Source organism: Erpetoichthys calabaricus, chromosome 2 (genome assembly GCF_900747795.2).
Source record: "Erpetoichthys calabaricus chromosome 2, fErpCal1.3, whole genome shotgun sequence".
In the NCBI taxonomy this organism is placed as follows: Eukaryota; Metazoa; Chordata; class Cladistia; order Polypteriformes; family Polypteridae; genus Erpetoichthys; species Erpetoichthys calabaricus.
Genome location: NC_041395.2, coordinates 284856195 through 284879578, shown reverse-complemented (window position 1 = coordinate 284879578; position 23384 = coordinate 284856195). Strand labels below are relative to the sequence as shown.

The 23384-nt window shown below is 37.3% G+C and overlaps 1 protein-coding gene across 1 annotated transcript in view; it reads left to right on the top strand.

Moving 5' to 3' along the window:
* The first annotated feature begins 604 nt into the window (after positions 1 to 604).
* LOC114647132 (ectonucleoside triphosphate diphosphohydrolase 7-like) overlaps positions 605 to 23384 on the top strand; it is a 36878-nt gene continuing 14098 nt past the window's right edge. The window contains exons 1-5 of the mRNA XM_028795672.2: positions 605 to 682; positions 6447 to 6665; positions 9430 to 9615; positions 21041 to 21246; positions 22079 to 22229. Coding sequence (XP_028651505.1) covers positions 6658 to 6665; positions 9430 to 9615; positions 21041 to 21246; positions 22079 to 22229 — 551 coding nt within the window. The 5' untranslated portion in view covers positions 605 to 682; positions 6447 to 6657. The remainder of the gene's footprint in view (positions 683 to 6446; positions 6666 to 9429; positions 9616 to 21040; positions 21247 to 22078; positions 22230 to 23384) is intronic.

Below are 23384 nucleotides of genomic sequence, written 5' to 3'. Positions count from 1 at the left end.
AACCCTTATTTAAAGTATGTTAGTTCCAATTGAGGTCTTTTATATACACGTGTATATTCCTTCATTCAAAATATATGACGTTACGGCACAATCTTTAACTCACAATTTCTTGTTAAATTACTGTTACAAGGTGGCAGTGCTGTAAAGTTAATGTCACTAAACAGATATACTGCCAAATAGGACGGAAAAGAATTGACTCTAGTTTGTTCAATTATGCCGACCTCAAGACCCCAGTGTTAAATACTAATTTGGGCTAGTTTTGCTGTAAGTAAATGTTTTCAGTTTAGTATTTATCGCTTTTTCTAGTAAATGAATAATCGAAATATCTATAGTACGATGATTACCGTGGTTACATTTTTTTTTTCTTTTTTAAAAAGCGCATACTTCTCACATGTCCAAGGACATCGCTAATACTGAGGACAAACTAACAGCAGGTATTCGTGTTTCGGAAAGTTTTACACTTTAATTAAAACAATTTAGCTTATCACACAGTAGCACCAGACGCTAGAATTGGTCCCAAAAAGAAATATTTTATAGTTTCAATAAACCAACGCATAAATGTCTTACTAAACTCGAGAGTGAAAATCCGGAAGCACAACATTTTACGGCAGATGTTTCCGTTGCCTTGGTGACGTGGCGTAGGATTTCTTGTGGCTGCTGCTTCCGCTAAGTGCACTGACGTGTGAGTTCTGTCTGTCTATTTATAATGTGAAACTATATTTATATTTACTTGCATAGTTTTATGTTTTGTTATTGTTCAGTTTTTATTTTTAGAATTGGGATATGTATATTGTGATACTCTTGAAACAACGTTATTTTTAAATTCATGATTATTATGATTGATGGCATTGCTGAACGTTAGACTAATACGTGTTGTCGTGTATGCCCTGGTTTAATTAAATTCCGTTGTTACATCACCCCTTAGCCTAGATAAAAGCTTGTTCGGTAACTTTGCTTCAACGTCGAACATAGTTTGTCAGTAAATCTAATGACAGATTTTTGATTTTATTTTGTAATTATTTTGGAAAACTATTTGGGTAGTGTATTGGGGAGTAATGTTTCTTTCTTGTCTCCCAATTATCTAAAATGCACGCCGTGATCGTTTTCTCCAAATTTAGTATAAGTATGGGATGAACAGATATTCAGCCTAGGATTAACAGAATAAGCCCTTTCTTCATGAGTAAAAATAGGGACACATTTCTAGCATCATGGCTTGTCACATTCCTTCATTAACAGTCATTACATAACAATAAGACTTGTCCAAAATTATTTTAACCCTTTGTAATCACTAGCCATGTCTTTGGGCTCATAGTTATGTTGTGATGTTTAAAGCATCCTCTTTGGTAGTACTGAAAATGGGTTCACCTGCTGATGATAATTTTAAAGATAATAGTATCAGTTACATTTTAATTAACGTGTGTTAATGAGCATCTGGCCCCATTCAATGGAAAGGTTATTTTTTTATTACGCTTAAACTCATAACTGTAATAATTCATAAGCTTTCTGCATGTGATGTTATAGCACCAGTGGTGCACAGAGATTACTATTTATCAATTTGCTAAACTAACTAAATCCTGGTTTTAGAGAATTGTGGAACCTGAGTCTACCCTAGCAGTAAACAGCACAATACACCAGTCCACCTCAGGTCACATATGTATCCACTCCCATGGATGTCAGTATCTTTGAGCCAGAAAATTAAGGAACATTGCACTTATCAATTTGTTGCTTTTATTGCAATACACAACCAAACAAAAAAAGGAAGGTGAAGTTGACCTATAAAGTTTTGAACCTTTTTCTGCTTTAATTCCTGTTTTATTCATGATTTATTATATACATATGTAGTTTTATTAATTGAGTGACATGGTGGGGCAGTGATAGTGCAGCCGTCTCCAGTTTCCTCCCACTGTCCAAAGACATACATGTTAGGTGAATTGGTGATATTAAACTTGCCCTAGTGTGTGGGTTTGCCCTGTGATGGATTGGCAGGCACTGTTTCCAGGGTTTGTTCCAGCTTTGCACCCTATACTAACTGGAATAGTCTCCAGCACTCCCACGTGACCCTGGTCTGGGTTGAACGGGTTAGATAAATAACATGTTCATAATTTATGAGTATTAGTGGGTGCTTTCGGTGGAGGTAGTGTTAATCCAGCTTCGGTTATATGCCAGTTAAATCATTGTTGCTCGAACAGATATAGTATGCACTTGTATTGCCCGAACATATTAATATATTTAAAACTTTCTTCTTATGCTCTGGAATTTTAGTTAGATGAACAGATCATGCATGCCCAAATCAGTGTGCATGCAGCATACTTCCCCTCAGCCAAGTTTCCACATCTTTCATGACTTTTTCAATCTGCAGACTCTGCAGTTACATGTAATGTTATCCACATTACTAACCGAGAATGCTAAACCGGATGGACGCAGGGACATCCGGCAATGGGCCGTGGACGCAAAAGACGTACTGCGCAGGTGCCCCACAAATCCCCCCCCCCCCCCCCCGCATGCAACGGGAACCGGATGGAATGCAACGTAAAATAAGAAATGAGGCGTCGCGCACAGAAAAAAGGAGTCAGACCACAGAAAAAAGGAGCACGAAACCCATTGCACACGAAACGGGACACACACAAAGAGGAGGATTCAACAAGCCCCTAGCACACAAACAAAAAGAAGCCGCGAGCACCACACAAAGCCCATTGGACACGAAACGGGACAGACTACGGACATAGCACACGAAACGTACACAAAAACGACGATTCAGACCCACGACCACAGTAACATAAATAACAAATGACACACAAAGCCCCATTTCTAAATGAACCGTCCGTATTAAACATACACGTCATCTCAACACGTTCACACTATGCAGTATAGGTAGATCTCATTACAATGAGGCACTATTAACCGTTCAACCGCAGAAAAGGCTCCATATTAACAGTGAGTGCGATCCTCCTTATTACTTATCCATATTTCTCACGCTCAAGAACAAACAAGTCATGAATTCACGATCACGGGTACAAAACGATACCGCTCGGATAACGGGACCAAACACAATTCACACTATGCAGCATAGGTGGATCTCATTACAATGAGGCACTATTAACCGTTCAACCGCAGAAAAGGCTCCATATTAACAGTGAGTGCGATCCTCCTTATTACTTATCCATATTTCTAGAAGAAAAAATGTCTCGGCTCCAAAAACGCAAAGCTCAACTAACACAGTTACAGAAACGAACCCAAATGGACAGACACACTGAACGTAGACGCATGCAGGGCGCGTCTCACAGTGCTGCATCGAAACAGGCACAGCTTCAAAACGAAACACCTCCCTTCTCAGACATACAGAAACGGCAGCGAGGGGACAAAATAAATAAACGCAGACGTCTACACTGCGCATCTCAAATGCCGGAAAACAAGCAGGCAAGGCTCCAAAAAGAGAAAGCTCAACTGACCGACATACAAAAACGGGCAAGGCTCAATACAAACAATGCACGCCGTAAACTACAACGGACTTCTCACAAAGCACAGGCAAATCGATTACAGCTCCAAAACAACACGTCCCAAATACTGGACATACAACGACGCGCCTCTCAAACGGCACAAGCAAAACATACACGTCACGGACATCAACGACAGACACCTGCTAAACGCATGCGTTAGCTGACAACGCGTTCAATAATGAGTCCACTATTCAGGAAAATTCATTGGGATTAATGAATGTCATTTGCAATCATTGTCATTCACTTAACTTCCCTGAAGAAACAACTAGCAATACAAGTAATGAATTTACACGTTGTTCTCAAATGGGTCAAATTAGACTGCCTCCTTTACATTCATATCCTGAATATCCACAGAACCTTCTAACTAACGATGTACCTGAAAGTAAAAACTTTATGAACTGCATTAGATCCTACAAATCGCTATCCACTATGAACATAAACAGTAGCACTGCACGTGACATCCGTCTTGCAAAACTGTTAATTATTGATGAATGTACAATGTCATCCACTCACTTACTCAACACCATTCATAAACTTCTACAAACGTTGATGAATAATGATATTCCCTTTGGAGGAAAGGTACTTTTATTAGGAGGAGATTTTAGACAGTGCTTAGCTATTGTTCCACATGCCATGCGCTCAGCTATTGTTCAGTGCACCTTAAAATACGCAGACAATTGGCATTGCTTTCAAAAGATACAGTTAGTACAAAACATGCGATGTCCAGATCCAGATCACAACAATTGGTTATTACAACTGGGAGATGGTACACTCACCAATACAGATAGACTTCACCCAGATATTATTACAATTCCTCAAGCCTTTATCTGCGACAACTTAGTTACAGAGAAGCAATCTCATTAGACCAAATGCCCCTTTTAACACAACGCACTATATTATGTCCAAAAAATATTAATGTGGAAAACATAAATACCCAAGTCATTGCATTACGTCCTGGAGAGACACAACTCTTTCTAAGCTCTGACAAACTTGACTCTGATCACGACAATGACCATCTTCATTGACCTTACAAGTTCTGACCTGGAATTACCTTTTACACTTAAAAGGTGTGTACAAAGAAATTTTCCAATAAACCTTTACACTATGCCACACACTTTATTGTTTGCTTTCTATTTGCATCATCTACACCTTCACACTATTCTATATCTCATTCATACATCACGCTCTTTGTCATTTCCCAACACCAGGGGTTGGCGAGCGAAGCGAGCAGGGGGCGGAGCCCCCTAGTACCAATAAGAATGGCTTGTCAAATACCAAGAAAAATCTGTGTACTTCAGCAAGTCCAAAGTCTGACATTTATGTCTAAAAGGTTTTTTGCCTGTATTAAGTTCGAGAATGTTCAGTGCTTTTAGAGTCCAGTGACTGATTGGGGTAATAAAATATCCACACACATGGAAACACTTGTATTTCGGTTAATTGCACATTATCAGTGATAAAAAAAGAAATTTGGGTCATACCACATTTATTATCAATAATGCATCTGCAGATCTTGAATTAGATTTTTAAGCATTATAAGTGAGAACATTCTTATCCTATAACTATGACTTATGAACTTATAACTATGAAAAAAAAATTGAAAATGTAATGGTGCATACACACTGAGTTTGTAGGTTTTTTAGATGCACCACCCTACACTTATACAAATTCTACATTCCAACATGTCATACACAAGCCATATGTGGTACAAATTAGGCGGACCAATGTATCTAGAAGAAGTTAGTCTTCAAATAAGTGTTGGAATGGGCAAAGCAAAAGACTTTAGTGACTTTGAACATGATATGATAGGTGTGCTTGTTCTAGCACCTCTCAGATGGCTGTTCTCTTGGGTTTACTGAGAGTGGTGCAAAAACTACCAGTAATACTTGATTCTGTTAATGAAATCAACTTGAGGATCAGAAGGCTCTAACGAGAATTACGAGTGTTGCATAAGCAACAGATGGACTCAAACCAGGCAAGTCTCATCTGAATTGTTGTACTGAATGTCAACCCATAATGCACTGCTTAACGAATTTTGTCTCAAATGGGCTGCAGCAGCCAAAGACTATTTCAGGTACTGATCTTATCTTTGAAAGGTCTGTGTTGCAGTAGGAAGTCTTTGCTTGGCACATACATTAGAGCTGCTGATAGTCATTGAAGAATGCCTAAATAACATGATGTATCTGAATATTGTTTCTGACCAAATTCATATCTTCACGGATTCATTTCTTCCATACAAGAAAGGATGCTTCCAACATGATAATGCACTCTGTCACTAGGAAGGTATTGTCAAAGAGCGGTTTCAGCAACATGGTGGCAAGTTTTCATTGATTAAGTGGCCTGCACAGTCCACAGATATCAAGCCTGTTTAGTGTCTTTGGGATTTGGTGCAGCCGTCCAATTTGTGGCAAATGTGCAACACAGTTATTTCATTCCTGAGCAACACATCCAGCATCTTGTACAATCCATGTTCAGCCTAATTTGTAAAGTTTTGAAGACCAAAGGAGGCTCAAAACACAACTAGATAGGTGTACCTAAAAACTGGCAACATATTTCCTATAGCTCAATGTGTAATATGAAAGTATCTATTGTTTACTTGAGCAGATAGTGTGAAAAGTACTTTGGGTGTATGTTGAAAAGGTACGTGATACACAAAGTTACCCGGCACAAATGTTTAATTTCAGCCAGACTTTGGTTTACAGTTAGTTTTATACTGCATGTTTATTTTATTATTGTATACTGTCAATATACTACCCTAGAAGTCATTGATTTAAATGCATAAAATACAAGAATGTTGGCACTCAGCAAATGAGCTTGCATAGCTTAGGTTTATAAAATAGGACTCTGCTCATTGTACAGTATAATAATAGTGTTTAAGTTTGTTTGAAGAGTACAATTAAAGTTTTTTTTTATGAACAGAAACATTTAAAAGCTTTTTTTCTTTCATGCCAGGTTACAAAACAAAAGATCTTAATCACAATGCTGGTGCATTGCAAGCATGCCTTTCAATAGTCACATCACTCTTCCATCTGTTCCACTATTGCATATTTCTTCTCTACGGGTTTGCTCAAAAGAACAGCCTCATAATCAAAACATCATGCAGAGGTGACAGTGATTAATGGATTGAAGGAACATTACATTCCAAACAGTGCTACCTACTCACATGGCAAGGTAAGAAAAATGTATATATAGTACAGTTCAGGTAAACAAAATCTGAAAATAGTGTGGTTAGATGTTAATGCCCAGGAGACAACTTTTAATATTTATTTGTGCTTTTCATTTATTTAAAATAAAAAGTAATTATTTACCTCTGTGGTTAATAGCAATAATGGCTTTATAAAAATATATATATTTTCACTGTTCATTTTTCTGAAATAAATATTTATATTTTGTTGGGAAATTTATTTTAAGAAATATTTAAAGGATACGCTGATTAATAGTAATAATAGTTTTCTTGAAAAAAAAAAAGACTGCACAATTAGTAGTGACCATTATTTCAGTGCACTTTATATTTATAGTTCCATTGGTTGCCTAGGTCTGCTGCCTGATTAGTAGCAGATTGTAATTTTTTTTCCTCTAGATTAACAAAATCTTTCATTGGTGGAGGAAGATTTTGCAAATCTATAATTCGCAATTTACAGTAGTTTATTACCTATCAAGCCACATAATGTATGAGTATTTGATTGAAAAATATCTTAGCATCATAAAATATTAACAAATGCAATTATGAAAGAAGTAAGATACAAATATTTGGAGCAATTCCAGGCATTGTATTTAGCCTTGGTAAAGGTAATTTTCCTAAAAAATGTTACTTTGTTTTGTAATATTGTCTACAAAGTATATTTTATGCATTTATGCTGTCTAGTAAAGGTTTCTCTTCCAATATGCTTAACAGATATTGTTATTCTCTGTAAATGCACAGTTGTTTCTTGGTTATACAATTGCACTGAAACAGGTTTAACATACAGTATACAGGCTAGTAATGTTTCATATGGTCTATGGTGCCTCCAAAAATCTTGGCAAGTGAATTGGGCATTTTTTCAAGGTTGAGCAACTTCCAGAATGCAGCATGACTGTTTAGAGGAATGTGTGCGTGGAAGCTGACCTCAGTGAACCTTTCTATAAGAATACATGGCAAGGGGTGAAATGAAATGCTCTTGAGTACCTTTATATTGAATGCTTAAAGGGAGTGTTGTAGAAAAAATGCTTTCCTAAAACATATGCAATATTTTTTTGAAAAAACATTTTGAAACTTTAAAACAGGTCATTTTCTGGATCTTTTTACAGCATGTTATTTAAATTATGTACTGAAGGATATAGGAAATAAATATGGGTTTATTATTAAAATATATTTTTGGTTTCTATTTTTTTTATCAATCAATGTTCTATAATAACACAGTCATGGATATATTGTAAATTTATTGTATATTTATATAGTATTTTTGGTTTCTTCATTTTTTTCCTTGTCCTTTGTCGCACATTGTGTGACCATGGGCAAATCCATTAATCTAACTGTGTGCCAATTATATATAAATATATATATATATATATATATATATATATATAGATATATACCTGTAAATAATAATATTGTACTACATTGTGTACTTGCAAAATTTTTGGACGTTGTTATAGATAGGCACTATATAAAACAATGTTTGTTTGTTTATTTGTTTGTTTGTTTGTTCATTATCTTTTTGTAGCCACAGATCAATGTTGTAATTATTCATGTGGAAGTTCTTTAGCTGTTTGCAATCAGTTGGATTTATTTTATTGTTCCACTGGTCTATGTCCTGGCTCTCCATTAAGCCTGAAGGCAATTTGGTTAAATTTGTTGGAATCAACGAGTACCATCCTGATGCCAAACTTCTTTAGCTGAATTTCAGTTGACATGTTCAGAGTAGATAGATGTGCGGGCACAATTGTGACAGCAAGGGTGAGAGGTACATAGAATGAGTTCCGGGAGCTGTCTTCTAAAAGAGTCTCTCTGGCATTGAAGGAGAATGTTTATGAAAGCTTTGTGAAGAATAGTATGCGCTATGGGAGCAAAATAGGACATTTGAAAACAAAACATGAAGCAAAGCAGGAAAGGATAGAGATGAGAATGATCAGATGGATGTGTCAGGTGTCACACAGTAAAAAGAAAATGCATGCTGAGTTAAGAGAAATATTTGGTGTGGAGATGATAGGTGTTATGCTGAGGAGTCACAAACTAAAGTGGTTTGGGATGTGGAGCGAAAGACAAAGGATGGTTGGGTGAAAAGTTGCACCAAGATGGAGGTAGGTTTCGGGGAGTGAGGCCAAAGAGGGGATGGTTTGACATGGTATCAGATTATATGAAAGGGTACAATATCCCCCCAGAGAATGCTGAGAACTGCAGAGAGTCGTGCAGAAAGAAGAAAGAAGAGCAATCAGATAACTTGGATAAAACTGTTAGGTGACCTTTAAACCGGTGATGATTATAAATGATTTATCTAACACTCATATATATATATGTTAGATATTTATTATAAACTGCCAGTTCAAAAGATTATTTCATTTCCTTAATGAGTGGCAATGTGGCACTAATCAGAATCGAAACATCTACCCATTTTCTTTGCTAGTTTATTTCAATTTAAAGTGATGGGAAGCCAGAGTCTATCTTGGCAGCATCAGGTTTAAGGAAGGAAACAACCCTACATTGGGCACAGTGCAGATCTTTTTAAAAAAAAAAAAAAAAAAAATACTGTACAAATTCTGGTCCACACTAACTTTGTGCCTCTTGCTAATGGGCGTATTATTTCAATTGTTTTTTTTTTTGTTTTGTAATTTTTTAAAATAAATGTAATGTTAAACTGAGCCTGCATAATTTATAGTAATAAAACATCTGTTTTACTTCCTTTTGAACTTATTTTAGTTAATTTTTGTATTTAAGTAATTTCACATTTTTCCACAGGATTGGTTTCTCTTGCCTTCTGCCAGCATCATGGCACTTTGGTGTACCTCATTCACTGGTCAATACCTTGCAGCGCCACCGCATGATCTTCATCATGTTTTTGCTCATCAGCCTTTTGCTACTCTTCTTGCATATAATACATACTATAGGCACGAGCCAGCTATTCAGAGATCGCTATCTATATAAGTGAGTATTAACAGTAATTATGGAATTAAATATTGCACCCACTGAAGTTTGTGTTTAATCATGACTTTTTAGCATATACTTTGCACTTGTTTATATTACATTGAAACATTTATACAGATTAGTAATGTAGTTATGTCGTATATTTTATCTTTATCTTTGGTTATAAAAATGTTGCCATTTTTAAATAATATCTTTTATAACATGTTATCTGATATTCTTTGCTATCTGAAATTCATGTGTGATGCTTGTTGTCCCATTGATATCATAGGGCTTTTTCACTTTTTCTCTATTTAAAGAGTTTTTGTAATTATTAATGTAATGTGTTGTGTGACTGGTTAATATAAAATACAGTAGGAACTATGCACAGCATCATGAGCCTTTAGATAAGTCCCTTTTGTGGCCAACCATAAATCATGTAAATGATGTTCAAAGGTGATATGGAATTCTGCCCAAGAAAGGAAGAGTGGTTAGAAAATTTCATCTGCTTTGAGTTAAGTAGACGCATGTGTTAAAGTAATTTGCAAAGGTCTTGAGAGAGAGAGAGGTTTGGAGCATGTGCTGATAATGCGAAAAGACTTGGGCGCCCTAGAATTTTTTTAATGGATTTTGTCTTACTTGTTTTTTCTTTCTGTCTTCAGCATTAGAGTTTCAATAGAAAAGAGCAAATTTCACATTTCCAAATATTAATTTTCCAAAAAATTAAATTGTTGTTTAAGAAGTATGACTTATTAAGTAATAGTTTACTTTTCAGATTAAACATAATTACTTTCTAGGTCTATAGCATGGGAAAGGCGCTATATAAATAAAATGTATTATTATTACTATTATTATACCCCAGTGCATAATTAAATCAAGATAACAAACAGGTGCTTGTACTCATCAATGAACTAATGAGTTGAGTAACCAAAACAGTTGTAGTAGGAATCAAACTTGGTGAAGGACAGCTAAACTAGAGGTGAGGGTTTGGCAGGTTTGACAGTTTAACCTGTCAAGACAACAAGACACAATGTGGTCATCCTGTATAAGCAAGGTCATTCCCAAGTAGAAATTTTGCAGCAGACAGGAATTTCAAGATGTTCTGTCTAAGCTCTTCTGAAGAAGCACAAGGAAACCGGCAAGTCTGAGGACCAGAAACATAGTGGCTGGCCATGGTAACTAAGTGCAGCAGATGAGAGATGTTTCAAACTGACATTCATTTAAAATTAGAAGAAATCTAAATTGACTTTGATCTCACAGAAACCACTGGAACCCAAGTATACCCCTCTATAGTCTGGGGAAATCTTGTCAGAAGTGGTCTTTATGGAAGAGTTGCTGCCAAAAAGGTATTCCTCCAAAGTAGAAACAAAGCCAAAAGACTCACCTATGCACAAACACACAAAGACTGAGGTCACAAAGAATGGCAGCAAGTGGCTGGACTGAGTCAAAATTTGATGTCATTGCCTAAAACAGAAGGCAATTTTTCTGGAGAAAATCTGGAAAGTACTATGTTGATAAGTGTTTGTAGCATTCTGCTAAGCACAGTGGAGGTTCTCTGAAGGTGTAGGGCTGCATGTCTGTAAAAGGAGTTGGTGATTTGGTTAGAATTAATGGAAACCTCAGTGCAGGGAAGTACAAGATGATTTCATCCACCACACAATACCAATAAGAGAGGACAGTAACCCCAAACACACAAGCAAGGTCATAAACAGCTATCTTAAGCAAAAGGTAGTTCTGCAGCAAATGGTGTGGCCTTCATAGAGTCCTAAATTAGTGATGAGTGAAACCTGAGGAGTTTGCTTTACTGTGAGTTTGGCAAAATCGTGGATATAATCGGAAACCTTGCAGAACTACACAGAATGCATTGCAGTCAATAGAGATGGAGGAAGTGAACTAATTTTAGTGGGTTATAAGGGTGCAATGGTTTTTTAATTGTCCCTGAAGGCTAGGGAAGCTGGACCAATTATTGGGCCCAAAATTGTGATTTAAGCTGTGAGGCAGTAGTGCTAAACAACAAAAGACACAGAAAAAATTAATACTACAAACAAAATACAACAAATTGACAAACCAGCAATAGGTAAGTAAAATATAGATCTTTACGTATATAGAGTTCTAATTTTAGGACACACATTGGCCATGCCGAGAAGTGGCTTAATCCATTTTTGTAAATCATGACTCTAGGTACACTGGATCAGCTTTTTTCTTCCCTATGTATCTGTGCAGATGCTTCACACTTTTTTTCCATCAAAAAGAAAGAAACTTCTTGTAAATAGTAATAAATATTTTTATAATATTATTTCACAGTATTGGCATTGCTTTCTGATGAGCGGAAAGCTCAATATAGTCAGCTAATGTAACCCTCAAACACATGCGGGGTAGAAATTAGGCTAGAGTAATGTCATGATATCACGCATGCCCAAAGCAAATAGGCAATGATCTTAGAGTAGGCACCTAAGCCTATCACATGGAAAATTTCCAGGAAAATAAATAGGCAAATGAGGTCACCACCGAACCGTTGTGCTGAGCAGCACACACATGGCAAAAAGGTGCAACACCTCCAAAGTTCAAACAAAAAGCAGGCCAGAAGCCACGCTAGCCTGTCTAAATAAGGCTTACTCCCAGGCACCCTGACTTGCCTACATCATGCCAAATTGGTTTTGGCTTCAAAAGTTCAAAAATATATGTTCTCAGTTCCACCACTTGGAGGATGATTTTAAACATCCTTTTGGGATGAAAGGGCAAACAAATAATCTTTATAAATAAAAGATTTATTGCAAAAAAGGGAAATGCAGAACAAAATCTCAAAATAGCCAAACAAGGTGAAAAAGAGTTGCATAAAAAAAAAATCCACAGTAACAAAGTCCCAAAGCACTAAACTGAAGTTAAAATCTTTAAGCAGAGCAAAAATGTCAAAAAGCGTGAAAAAATCAAAAGATTAAACAATAAGAGAAGAACTCCCCAACACCGACATATACAAATGTGCTGCAGAGGGACATCATCTTCTTTTTATTAGTGGCCAACAAACCAACTGTAAAGTTGTATTATTGCCACCTACTGAACTGTAGTAGAGTCGAATATTGAACCCAATACTTACCTTGCACAACCTACACAATTAAATTACCACCCAACTGTTCTAAATTAAATGGCATTACATAACCAAATAAGCTTCAAGTACTTCAGTATCTTTTAAGATTTCTTTGGGATCTTTGACCACATCCAGCCAAAGTATCCATTGTAACATGTTTATTTTCTATAGTCCGCTTTCTCTCCATTTCATAAGCTTTACATTCCAATAGTACATGCCCAGGGGATGCACAAACCAGTGTGTTTCTTCGTGCCGGTCCCAAGCCTGGATAAATGGGGAGGGTTACGTCAGGAAGGGCATCTGGTGTAAAATTTTGCCAAATCAATATGTGGACAACAATACAAATTTCCATACTGGATCGGTTGAGCCCCAGGTTAACAACGAGCCCCACCAGTACTGTTAGCCAACAAGGTGCAGGCAGAAATTGGGCTACTGTTGGCCGAAGGAGAAGAAGATGGGGGAGACATGTCTAGAGGCAGGAGGAGAGAAAGAAGGTAAAGAGAGTGGAACTGAGGGTAGGAACTTTGAATGTTGGCAGTATGACTGGTAAGGAGAGAGAGTTAGCAGATATGATGGAGAGAAGAAAGGTTGATATATTGTGCGTGTAAGAGACTAAATGGAAGGGGAGTAAGGCCAGGTGGATCGGAGGTGGATTCAAATTGTTCTCTTATGGTGTGGATAGGAGGAGAAATGGAGTAGGGGTTATTCTGAAGGAACAGTATGTCAAGAGTGTTTTGGAGGTGAAAAGAGTGTCAGACAGAGTAATGCTTATGAAGCTGTAAATTGGAGGTGTGATGATGAATGTTGTTAGTGCATATGCCCCGCAAGTTGGGTGTGCAATAGATGAGAAAGAAGATTTTTGGAGTTGGATGAAGTGATGAACAGTGTACCCAAGGGACAGAAAGTGGTGATTGGAGCAGATTTCAATGGATATGTTGGTGAAGGGAATAGAAGAGACGAGGAGGTGATGGGTAGGTATGGTGTCAAGGAGAGGAATGAAAAAGGTCAGAGGATAGTGGATTTTGCCAAAAGGATGGACTTGGCTGTGGTGAATACGTATTTTATAAAGAGGGAAGAACATAGGGTTACGTACAAGAGTGGAGGAAGATGCACACAGGTAGATCACATCCTATGCAGAAGAGTCAATCTGAAGGAGATTGAAGACTGCAAAGTGGTGGCAGGGGAAAGTGCAGTTAAACAGCATAGGATTGTGGTCTGTAGGATGACGTTGGAGATCAAGATGAGGAAGAGAGTGAGGGCAGAGCCAGGGATCAAGTGGTGGGAGTTGAAAAAGGAAGACTGCAAGGTTGAGTTTAGGGAGAAGGTGAGACAGACACTGGGTGGTAGTGAAGAATTACCAAACAGTTGGGAAACTTCAGCAGATGTAGTAAGGGTGACAGCAAGAAGGGTGCTTGGCATGACATCTGGACAGAGGAAGGAGGAAAAGGAAACCTGGTGTTGGAATGTGGAAATACAGGAGAGTATACAGAGGAAGAGGATGGCAAAGAAGAAGTGGGATAGCCAGAGAGATGCAGAAAGTAGAAAAGAGTATAAGGAGATAAAGCACAAGGTGAAGAGAGAGGTGGCGAAGGCTAAAGAAAAGGCGTATGATGAGTTGTATGAGAGGCTGGACACTAAGGAGGGAGAAAAGGACCTGTACCGATTGGCTAGACAGAGGGACCGAGCTAGGAAAGATGTGCAGCAGGTTAGGGTAATAAAGGAAAAAGATGGAAACGTACTCACAAGCGAGGAGAGTGTGTTGAGCAGATGGAAAGAGTACTTTGAAAGGCTGATGAATGAAGAGAACAAGAAAGAAGAGGTTGGATGATGTGGAGATAGTGAATCGGGAAGTGCAACGGATTAGCAAGGAGGAAGTAAGGACAGCTATGAAGAGAATGAAGAATGGAAAAGCCGTTGGTCCAGATGACATACCTGTGGAAGCATGGAGGGTTTAGGAGAGATGGCAGTGGAGTTTTTAACCAGATTGTTTAATAGAATCTTGGAAAGTGAGAGGATGCCTGAGGAGTGGAGAAGAAATGTACTGGTGCCGATATTTAAGAATAAGGGGGATGTGCAGGACTGCAGTAACTACAGGGGGATTAAATTGATGAGCCACAGCATGAAGTTATGGGAAAGAGTAGCAGAAGTGAGGTGATGATTAGTGAGCAGCAGTATGGTTTCATGCCAAGAAAGAGCACCACAGATGCAATGTTTGCTCTGAGGGTGTTGATGGAGAAGTATAGAGAAGGCCAGAAGGAGTTGCATTGCGTCTTTGTGGACCTGGAGAAAGCATATGACAGGGTGCCTCGAGAGGAGTTGTGGTATTGTATGAGGAAGTCGGGAGTGACAGAGAAGTATGTAAGAGTTATACAGGATATGTACGAGGGAAGTGTGACCGTGGTGAGGTCTGCGGTAGGAGTAACGGATGCATTCAAGGTGGAGGTGGGATTACATCAGGGATCGGCTCTGAGCCCTTTCTTATTTTCAATGGTGATGGACAGGTTGACAGACAAGATTAGACAGGAGTCCCCGTGGACTATGATGTTTGCTGATGACATTGTGATCTGTAGAGATAGTAGAGAGCAGGTTGAGGAGACCCTGGAGAGGTGGAGATATGCTCTCGAGAGGAGAGGAATGAAGGTCAGTAGGAACAAGACAGAATACATGTGTGTAAATGAGAAGGAGGTCAGTGGAATGATGAGGATGCAGGGAGTAGAGTTGGCGAAGATGAATGAGTTTAAATACTTGGGATCAACAGTACAGAGTAATGGGGATTGTGGAAGAGAGGTGAAAGAGAGTGCAGGCAGGGTGGAATGGGTGGAGAAGAGTGTCGGGAGTGATTTGTGACAGATAGATATTAGCAAGAGTGAAAGGGAAGGTCTACAGGACGGTAGTGAGACCAGCTATGTTATATGGGTTAGAGACGGTGGCACTGACCAGAAAGCAGGAGACAGAGCTGGAGGTAGCAGAGTTGAAGATGCGAAGATTTGCATTGGGTGCAACAAGGATGGATAGGATTAGAAATGAGTACATTAGAGGATCAACTCAAGTTGGACGGTTGGGAGAGGCGAGATTGCGTTGGTTTGGATATGTGCAGAGGAGAGATGCTGAGTAGAATGGGAGAAGGATGCTAAGGATAGAGCTGCCAGGAAAGAGAAAAAGAAGAAGGCCTAAGAGAAGGTTTATGGATGTGGTGAGAGAGGACATGCAGGTGCATGGGTGTAACAGAACAAGATACAGAAGCCAGAAAGATATGGAAGAAGATGATCCGCTGTGGCGACCCCAAATGGGAACAGCCGAAAGAAGAAGAAGAAGAAGAAGACATTCCAATGGTACATGCAAAACTGTCTCTGGATGTTGACACCATCTTCATTTCTCTGATACATGCTCGCCTATTTAAAATAAAGTTGCATTTAAACTAGTATGTCCATTTCTGAATCGTGTTATTATGACTTCTTCCCTTCTGGACCCCCCTCCCTTCCAAAGTGCTTTAACAGTTTTCTGGATCCCTTATAAATGTCTGCCCTTTATTTGTGTGACCCTTGACCTCTGCCACAGGGCATAAATATGATATTTAATTAACACCTTTGCCTCCTCCTTACTTAATGAAATTTGCAATCAACATTTTTGAACTTCACTGCCTGTTTGGCCAGCTTATGAAATATTTCATTACCTTCCACCCCAACATGTGCCAGCACCCACAAAAACGAGACATGCATTTCCAGATATTGCAGGCTTAATAACCTCTGTCAGACTTTTTATATGATATCTTGATGGCTATTAGACACAACTACCTTAAGACTACACAGTACAGAAAATGAGAACAGACAACAAAGTTAGGCAGAGCATCTTCTACCCACTGTAATGCCGTAATAGTTACCACCATCTCAGTAGTATATACTGATAACATATCTGTTAGTCGTTTTTCTAATTGAAATTTGAATTTCTGAAATATATACTGCTACGCCTATATGTTATGAATTTGGATCAAGTCTACTCTGGGTAAAGTAAATTACCAAGGCAGAATGACAGATAAAGAAACACTTGGTGCATAAGTTATTCCAGTTAAGCGTATGGTTTCTGCCTGCTTATTTCTCTGCAGAGGGACTGCAGTTCCCATGAGGCTTTATTAGGCTGGGAGTAGTCCCTCAGTATAGACTGACAGGTGGGTCTACGTCTTGGGGAAACACCCACAAAACATGGGGACATGGCAGAAAATTGATCCACACATAGAAACTAAACAATTAACAAAAATGACAAAAGGTACATAATTATATAAAGAAAAAACATAAATACCAATAATAACAAACAATAATAATTAAAGAATTAAAAATGAATGAAAAAGACGTAAAAGAGGAAGTTGAACTTTGCCAGGGTTCCAGGCTTTCACATAACATGAATGCCAGCATATTCTCAGCGAATACATACTTTAATGAATTAAGCCAATCAACACTAGCCCTAATCTTAAACTGATTGGCGCTGTCTGAGTTTACCTAGAGAAGCAAAAGCAAGTGAGACAGACAGTGTCTGCAGATGCAGTATGCTGGATTCTGGAACAAACTACCAGCCAGTTGTCTTGTAAAACTGCATGACAGTAAATTTAAGAGAAATGGTGTAATTTTAAAGGCGAAGGGTTGTTACACCAGATACTTTTTACTACACTATACATTAATTTTGTATATTTAGAAACTTCCATTTCATTATTTTTGAGGGCAGCTTTACTTCATAGAATATTTTTGCATGTGTATAAGATTTCTGCACAGTACTGTACACATAAAATATAATGTGTATTTGTCGGGTGAGTAAGATAAACCCTCCGTTTATGTCCACATCACCTCAAATGGCACTTCTAGATAAAGAGGTGCACGTGTCCTACTCCAGAGTTCTGCCATTTTAGTGAGCTCCTCACTGTATCACGGAAGTGAACCTAGCAGACCTGAACAGGAACTTGTATTTGTGGTCTTATTCTTTCGATTACTACTTCAAGCTAGTAGGTCACAATTGAGGATGGGTGGGTTGACTGAGTGATAAATCAATGGCTTCACCACTGTGGACTGGTACAACATCCACAAAAGTGTTATAGGTTGCACTGATACAATCACCTGTTCCTTCACTTGTGAGTAAAACCATAAGATATTTGAACTCCTCCAGGGACAGCCGCTCACCCCATACCTAAAGAGAACAAGCTATTCTTTTCAGGGAGAGGACCAGGTCCTCAGATTTGTAGGTACTGATTGTCATGCCAGGTGCAAACCATTCTAGTGTTTTCCAGAGATCACAGTCTGATAAACCCAAAAGGAAAAAAACATCTGCAAATGTAGAGAAGCATTCTATAGTTTTCTAAACAGGCAACTCTACAAGCTTTGATTGCATTTTGATATTTTGTCCATGAAAACAATGGCCAGGTAAGTAACCAACTGCTGCTTGAAAATCTTGTCAATGAGATACACAATAATTTAACACCCAGCTATGAATATAAAAAAAGCAAACACATAATAGGCCAATTACATTTTGAGAAAGTCACTTAAGTAATTGATATGAAAATGAACACTTACCCAGCTGGAAATTCAGATGCTAATAGAATAATGTGTTACATTGTAATCAGCCTCTCTCCCAATTAAGTTATTAATGGAAAGGCCTAACTGAATCTTAGCATGACCTTATTCAAGGAATTGCTCCAACACAGTTTGAGAAAATACAGAGATGCATATGCCTGATCTTGTGGATAGATTAATCTAAACCCATGAATAATACCTCCAAAATATTTATATGTCTTTCTCATAAAAAGCCACTCCTTTGGCTTGTTACTGCTGCTTCCACACTTATCTCCAGCAGCTAAAAATAAAATACATATCCTTGAGGGAAATTCAATACTCTGTAGACATATACAGTAAGTGGAAAAATTGCAGATGATTTCTTATATAGTTTCACTGTGTTGAATTAGACTAACATGAATAAAGTTTTCCCTGGGTTGCTGAACTTAACCATTAATGACAGGATGAATTTTAGCAATCCCCAACATATTCTGAAATTCTTCTTCTTCCAGAGTGAGAGGATCTGAGGTAGTTTGAGTATCTGGTTACATACAGTTTCTTGTCTTCGAGGTAACGCATATGTAGAACAAATGGTGGAGATCTTTTAGGAAATCCAGACATGGCAGAGATGTTATACAGTATTTTAGAGATTGCTTGAGAATACCCCAGAAATTGGTACCTTTGGGAAGGGAAATATAGTTTGCTATATGTGACTTGTTTGCTTCACTGCAACATGCTAGACAAGCAGTCTACAAAACTATATTGGAGACGTAACAGGCTTATCCGCACTGTACAGATGTATATATACTGTACCTGTAGAATTTACTGAGAAATTTGTAGTAACTTGAACTTGACTAGGCGGTTTTATTTTTCAGTGTATTCCTGGGCTTTGTAATTTATGCTTTTAATACTGGTAGTGAGGACATACTATTTTTGAAACAATAGGTATATAAATAGTTTAGGTTTTAAACAGACAATGCAGCATAGTGACTAAGGTTAAGCCACCAGTCTGCCAATTCATTCCCCACCATTGACTTAGTTTTCAATCCAGAGTCATTCATAAAGCTGTAGTATCTTGGAATACAATTGTATATTCACATTTTTGTGCCACCTTGAACAAAATGTTCTGGTGAAATAAGCAAATATTTTGAATCTGCTGTATTTTTCTTTTATGTGTCATACTATAAAAGACCAATCCGGGTTTCATACATATAGTTGAATTAGCTGTCACTTTTTTTACAGTGTATGTGGTGCAGCAGTAAATACCAAATATTCAGTCTTTCAGTGTCCCCTGGTGGTAGCAGAAGAATATGTTTTGTTTTTTTTGGCTGGAATCTTGTTTAATATATTAATTATAATTCCCATTTACTAGTACTCCAGAATGAAAGTGAAATATTGCATTGAAAACCTCTTCTAAATAATTAACACTTAAGAAACTCACCTTCCAGTTATTGTTGTTCTCTTAGGAGAGTAACAAATGAGTGTATTTTTTCAAAACGGTTTAATCATGTTTAATATCCTGGGCTTCTGTTGTTAATGCAGTTTGCATCCTTATGAAGAAAAATTACTGTCATGTAAGATGGTGTTGAATTTCTGCCAACTGAGTGACTAAAATGTTAATTTTTGCTTACCAGAACAAAATGATCAAATACTAACCAAGTTAATGTTGATCTTTACAATTTTCAAAAGCTTTGTAAAATAAGTATTGGGATGCGTTTGACTACTTCAATTTTTCTTAGGTATTTAATTCTTTTATTCTGCTGAGAAAGAGTGATGTGTTCAGGAAACATCAACCCTAAAATTACAGAGGATTTAATTTTTCCCTCAAGGCAAATCCAATTCACAGGAAACTCGAGTATAGATTTACACAGCATAAGCAAAACTGATGATATTAGTTTGCTTTTGAGTACTTGCTCCAAATGCAGTGGTCTGGTTTTTCTTTTTTTTTTAAAATTTAGGCATAAATTCAGGTATAAATATTTTTCCATTGTGAACCTTTTTACTATTAAATCCATTATTATACTTGTAATATGAAGTAAAACATAATTTAAGTAATCACTAAGTAGCTTTTTAATTTTATAATTAAATCATCCTTCAGTGCCGAAATGCACTTTTACGGTTAGGTTTGCTTTATGTTCCTTAAGCAAATTTTTTACAAGTTTTCTCTAGCATAAAGTGCCTTTCAGTCTAACATGTTCTTGCTTGGTAATTTGCTAAGGCTGCACAATTTGGTGCATGTATTTTAGATTATCTTATATTCATTATTTTTCTATATTTTTGATTTTTGAATAGTTATCTTAATTCTTAGATGCAGTACATTTAATTGATGTATATACTGGGCACATGTAATGACTGAAATTATAATGGTACTATTTAAATAGCTTCTTTTGTAGGTGTTGATTATTTTGTACCCTGTCCAGCTGGATATTTTATTGATGCTTATAAGCTTCAATGATACAGCAAAGAAATATAACTTCATGAAAATTCAAATGAATCAATATCATTGCAAATAAGTCAATGTATGTAAAATAACACATAACAGTAAAAGTCTAGTATATGTATAATTTCTGAAAGCTTTTCTCCATATAAAAGCATTCCACAGGTCTGCTGTATTTGTATTTAACTATCAATAGGCACATTTTGATAAGAAATAAGGTGCTTTTAGGTTATATGTTTACCAGTATAAACCAGTATAAATTTGTGAAATTTAGCCTTTATTGCAATAAATCAAATATAGATCTTAAATAATTAGGTTCTGCTTAGTAAAAGTATTAACTTTGTGTAGACTAAAATATTATATACATGTTCAAATTATTTTTTCTTCATTTAGGCAGTTGGCAATTATGGAAAACATGGAAGTAACAGATACTTCAAATCCAAGTCTGAACTTTGGAGTGGTAATAGACTGTGGCAGCAGCGGCTCACGTGTCTTTGTGTATTACTGGCCACCGCACAATGGAAACCCACATTCACTGCTTGACATCCGACAAATGAGAGACCAAAACTTGAAACCTGTGGTGAAAAAGATCAAACCAGGTCAGATTTAGGTGAACCTTTTGATGTTTTTGCTATTTAGTGGGAAGCCAGTAAGAAATATAGAAGAAGGTCAAAGAGGCTGGCACAAGATAGGGGCAGGACTGGATAATAAAAGACTTTATTCTCTCGCTGGAGCAAAGGAAGAATGCTACTAAGACACAGTATTCCATATAATATTGATGAAGAGAGAAAATCATTTAATAGAAGACTCCTTGTATCATTCATGACACAAAGTAGGTTTGTAGGGTAACGCCTGAATGGCTTACTCTTTTGTAAACAACATACCCAAGTCAGGCTCCAGGTGTAGAAATCAGTATCCTTGTTTTGGGCATGGTATGCTTACATCTATTTAAATCACCATGAGAGTGATATTTTTGGATTGATCTTTGTCTCACTAGTCCACTTTCTATTAGAAGGATGTACTTCCAGACAGTAAAATTGTAAGGATTGAGGCACACAAGCCCTATCCCAACCCTATTAAGGTCTTCAGGGAAAGCAGATGAAAAGCGAAATGTGACTTCCTATAATAATGATTAATATTCTATACCCACATCCTAATGATATGCATTTTAGATTAATTAAAAACTCTAAATTGGCTCTACATGTGTGAGTACATGAGGGATGGATGCCCAGGATTGGCCCCCCTGACCCAAAAGGGGCATTTAATAAGGAATAAATGAATGACAAGGTTAATCTAAAGGTAATAAAACTTGTTGTGATGTCTTTAAAACAATAATGATTTGAAAAATACTGGTGAGGCATGCTGCTAGTTACATTAGTTCTGATTTAATCCCTACAAATAATAAATATTTCCATTATTGTGTGTTTTCAGGGATATCAACGCTGGCCTTGGCACCAGACAAAGCAAGTGACTATATCCGCCCTCTTTTGAGTTTTGCAGCAGAATACATTCCTAAGAATAAACATAAGGAGACTCCCCTGTACATCCTGTGCACTGCTGGCATGAGACTTCTTCCTGAAAGGTTTGGGAGAGGGAGTTATTTTCTTTATTTAGAAGGAAGAAAATGGTCTTCTTGTTCTTAGACCACATTTATCTTGTATGATTGTTTTTTTAAATTTAGCATAATAATTAGGAGAGGCAAAGATATATAAGGACAGTTAACAACTATATATCTCACAAAGGACTATAACTAGGAAAGTGTTCATAAAACATCAAGGCTGATATTGTACGGTGGAATCTGATACCGAAAGTTTTCATATATCAGGAATTTAATTTAAAAATAAATGTACAAAAATGCAACTCATCCTTTCTCAACAAATCTTTATATTGTAAACATTGGAGAGCACCCTATTTTACATTTTTCCTCACTCAGGATAAATCCAAGGACACATATTACTCAAAGAAGAGTTTGTTTAATTTAGAAAACACACTTAAAGGAGCAATATCTATTGGAAGAGTAAAGCAAAAAGCAAACAAAGCTCTGTCACCAGACACTCTCTCTTTCCTCACATATACAAGGGACTTTAATCATTTATCTACCGGCGTATGAAAGAAAGTAGCAAGCATGTTAAAACAAATGTGGGCATGTTGTGACATCACTCAAGGTTACCCATATACAGTTGTAGCTCAGTGCGTGGCTAACATTCCAAGAAACAGGATGTCAGGTGAGTCCTCATGCAAAACAAGTATGAAAATGGTAGATTTGGAGCAATGTTCAGTGGTAAAATTTCTCACAAAAGAAGGGAGAAAAAGCCAAAGGAGATCCATGAATGCATGACTGCAGTTTATGATGAGTCTGTCCCATCATCCTACAAAGTAAAATTTTGGATCAAGCAGTTGAAGTGAGGTAGAGAGTCCATTGAAGATGACCCTCACACTGGATGGCAACTTACACAGAAATGTGCAAGAAAGTCAAGGTTTTAATTTTGTTAGACGAATGAAGGTTTCCCGAATAACTGAATAAATGGGCATCTCGGCAGGTACAGTTTGGAAATTGATTCATGAAAAGTTGGGCATGTTAAAGGTCAGTGCAAGATGGGTTGCACAATGATCACTTTGTGGGAGTCAAACTAGGAGAAAAGACGAGAAAAACTCACAGCAGGCATGCTGCTTCTTCATAACAATGCACTGGTTCACATGTCACGTCAATCACAGGCTGCCATCCCAGAATGTGGGT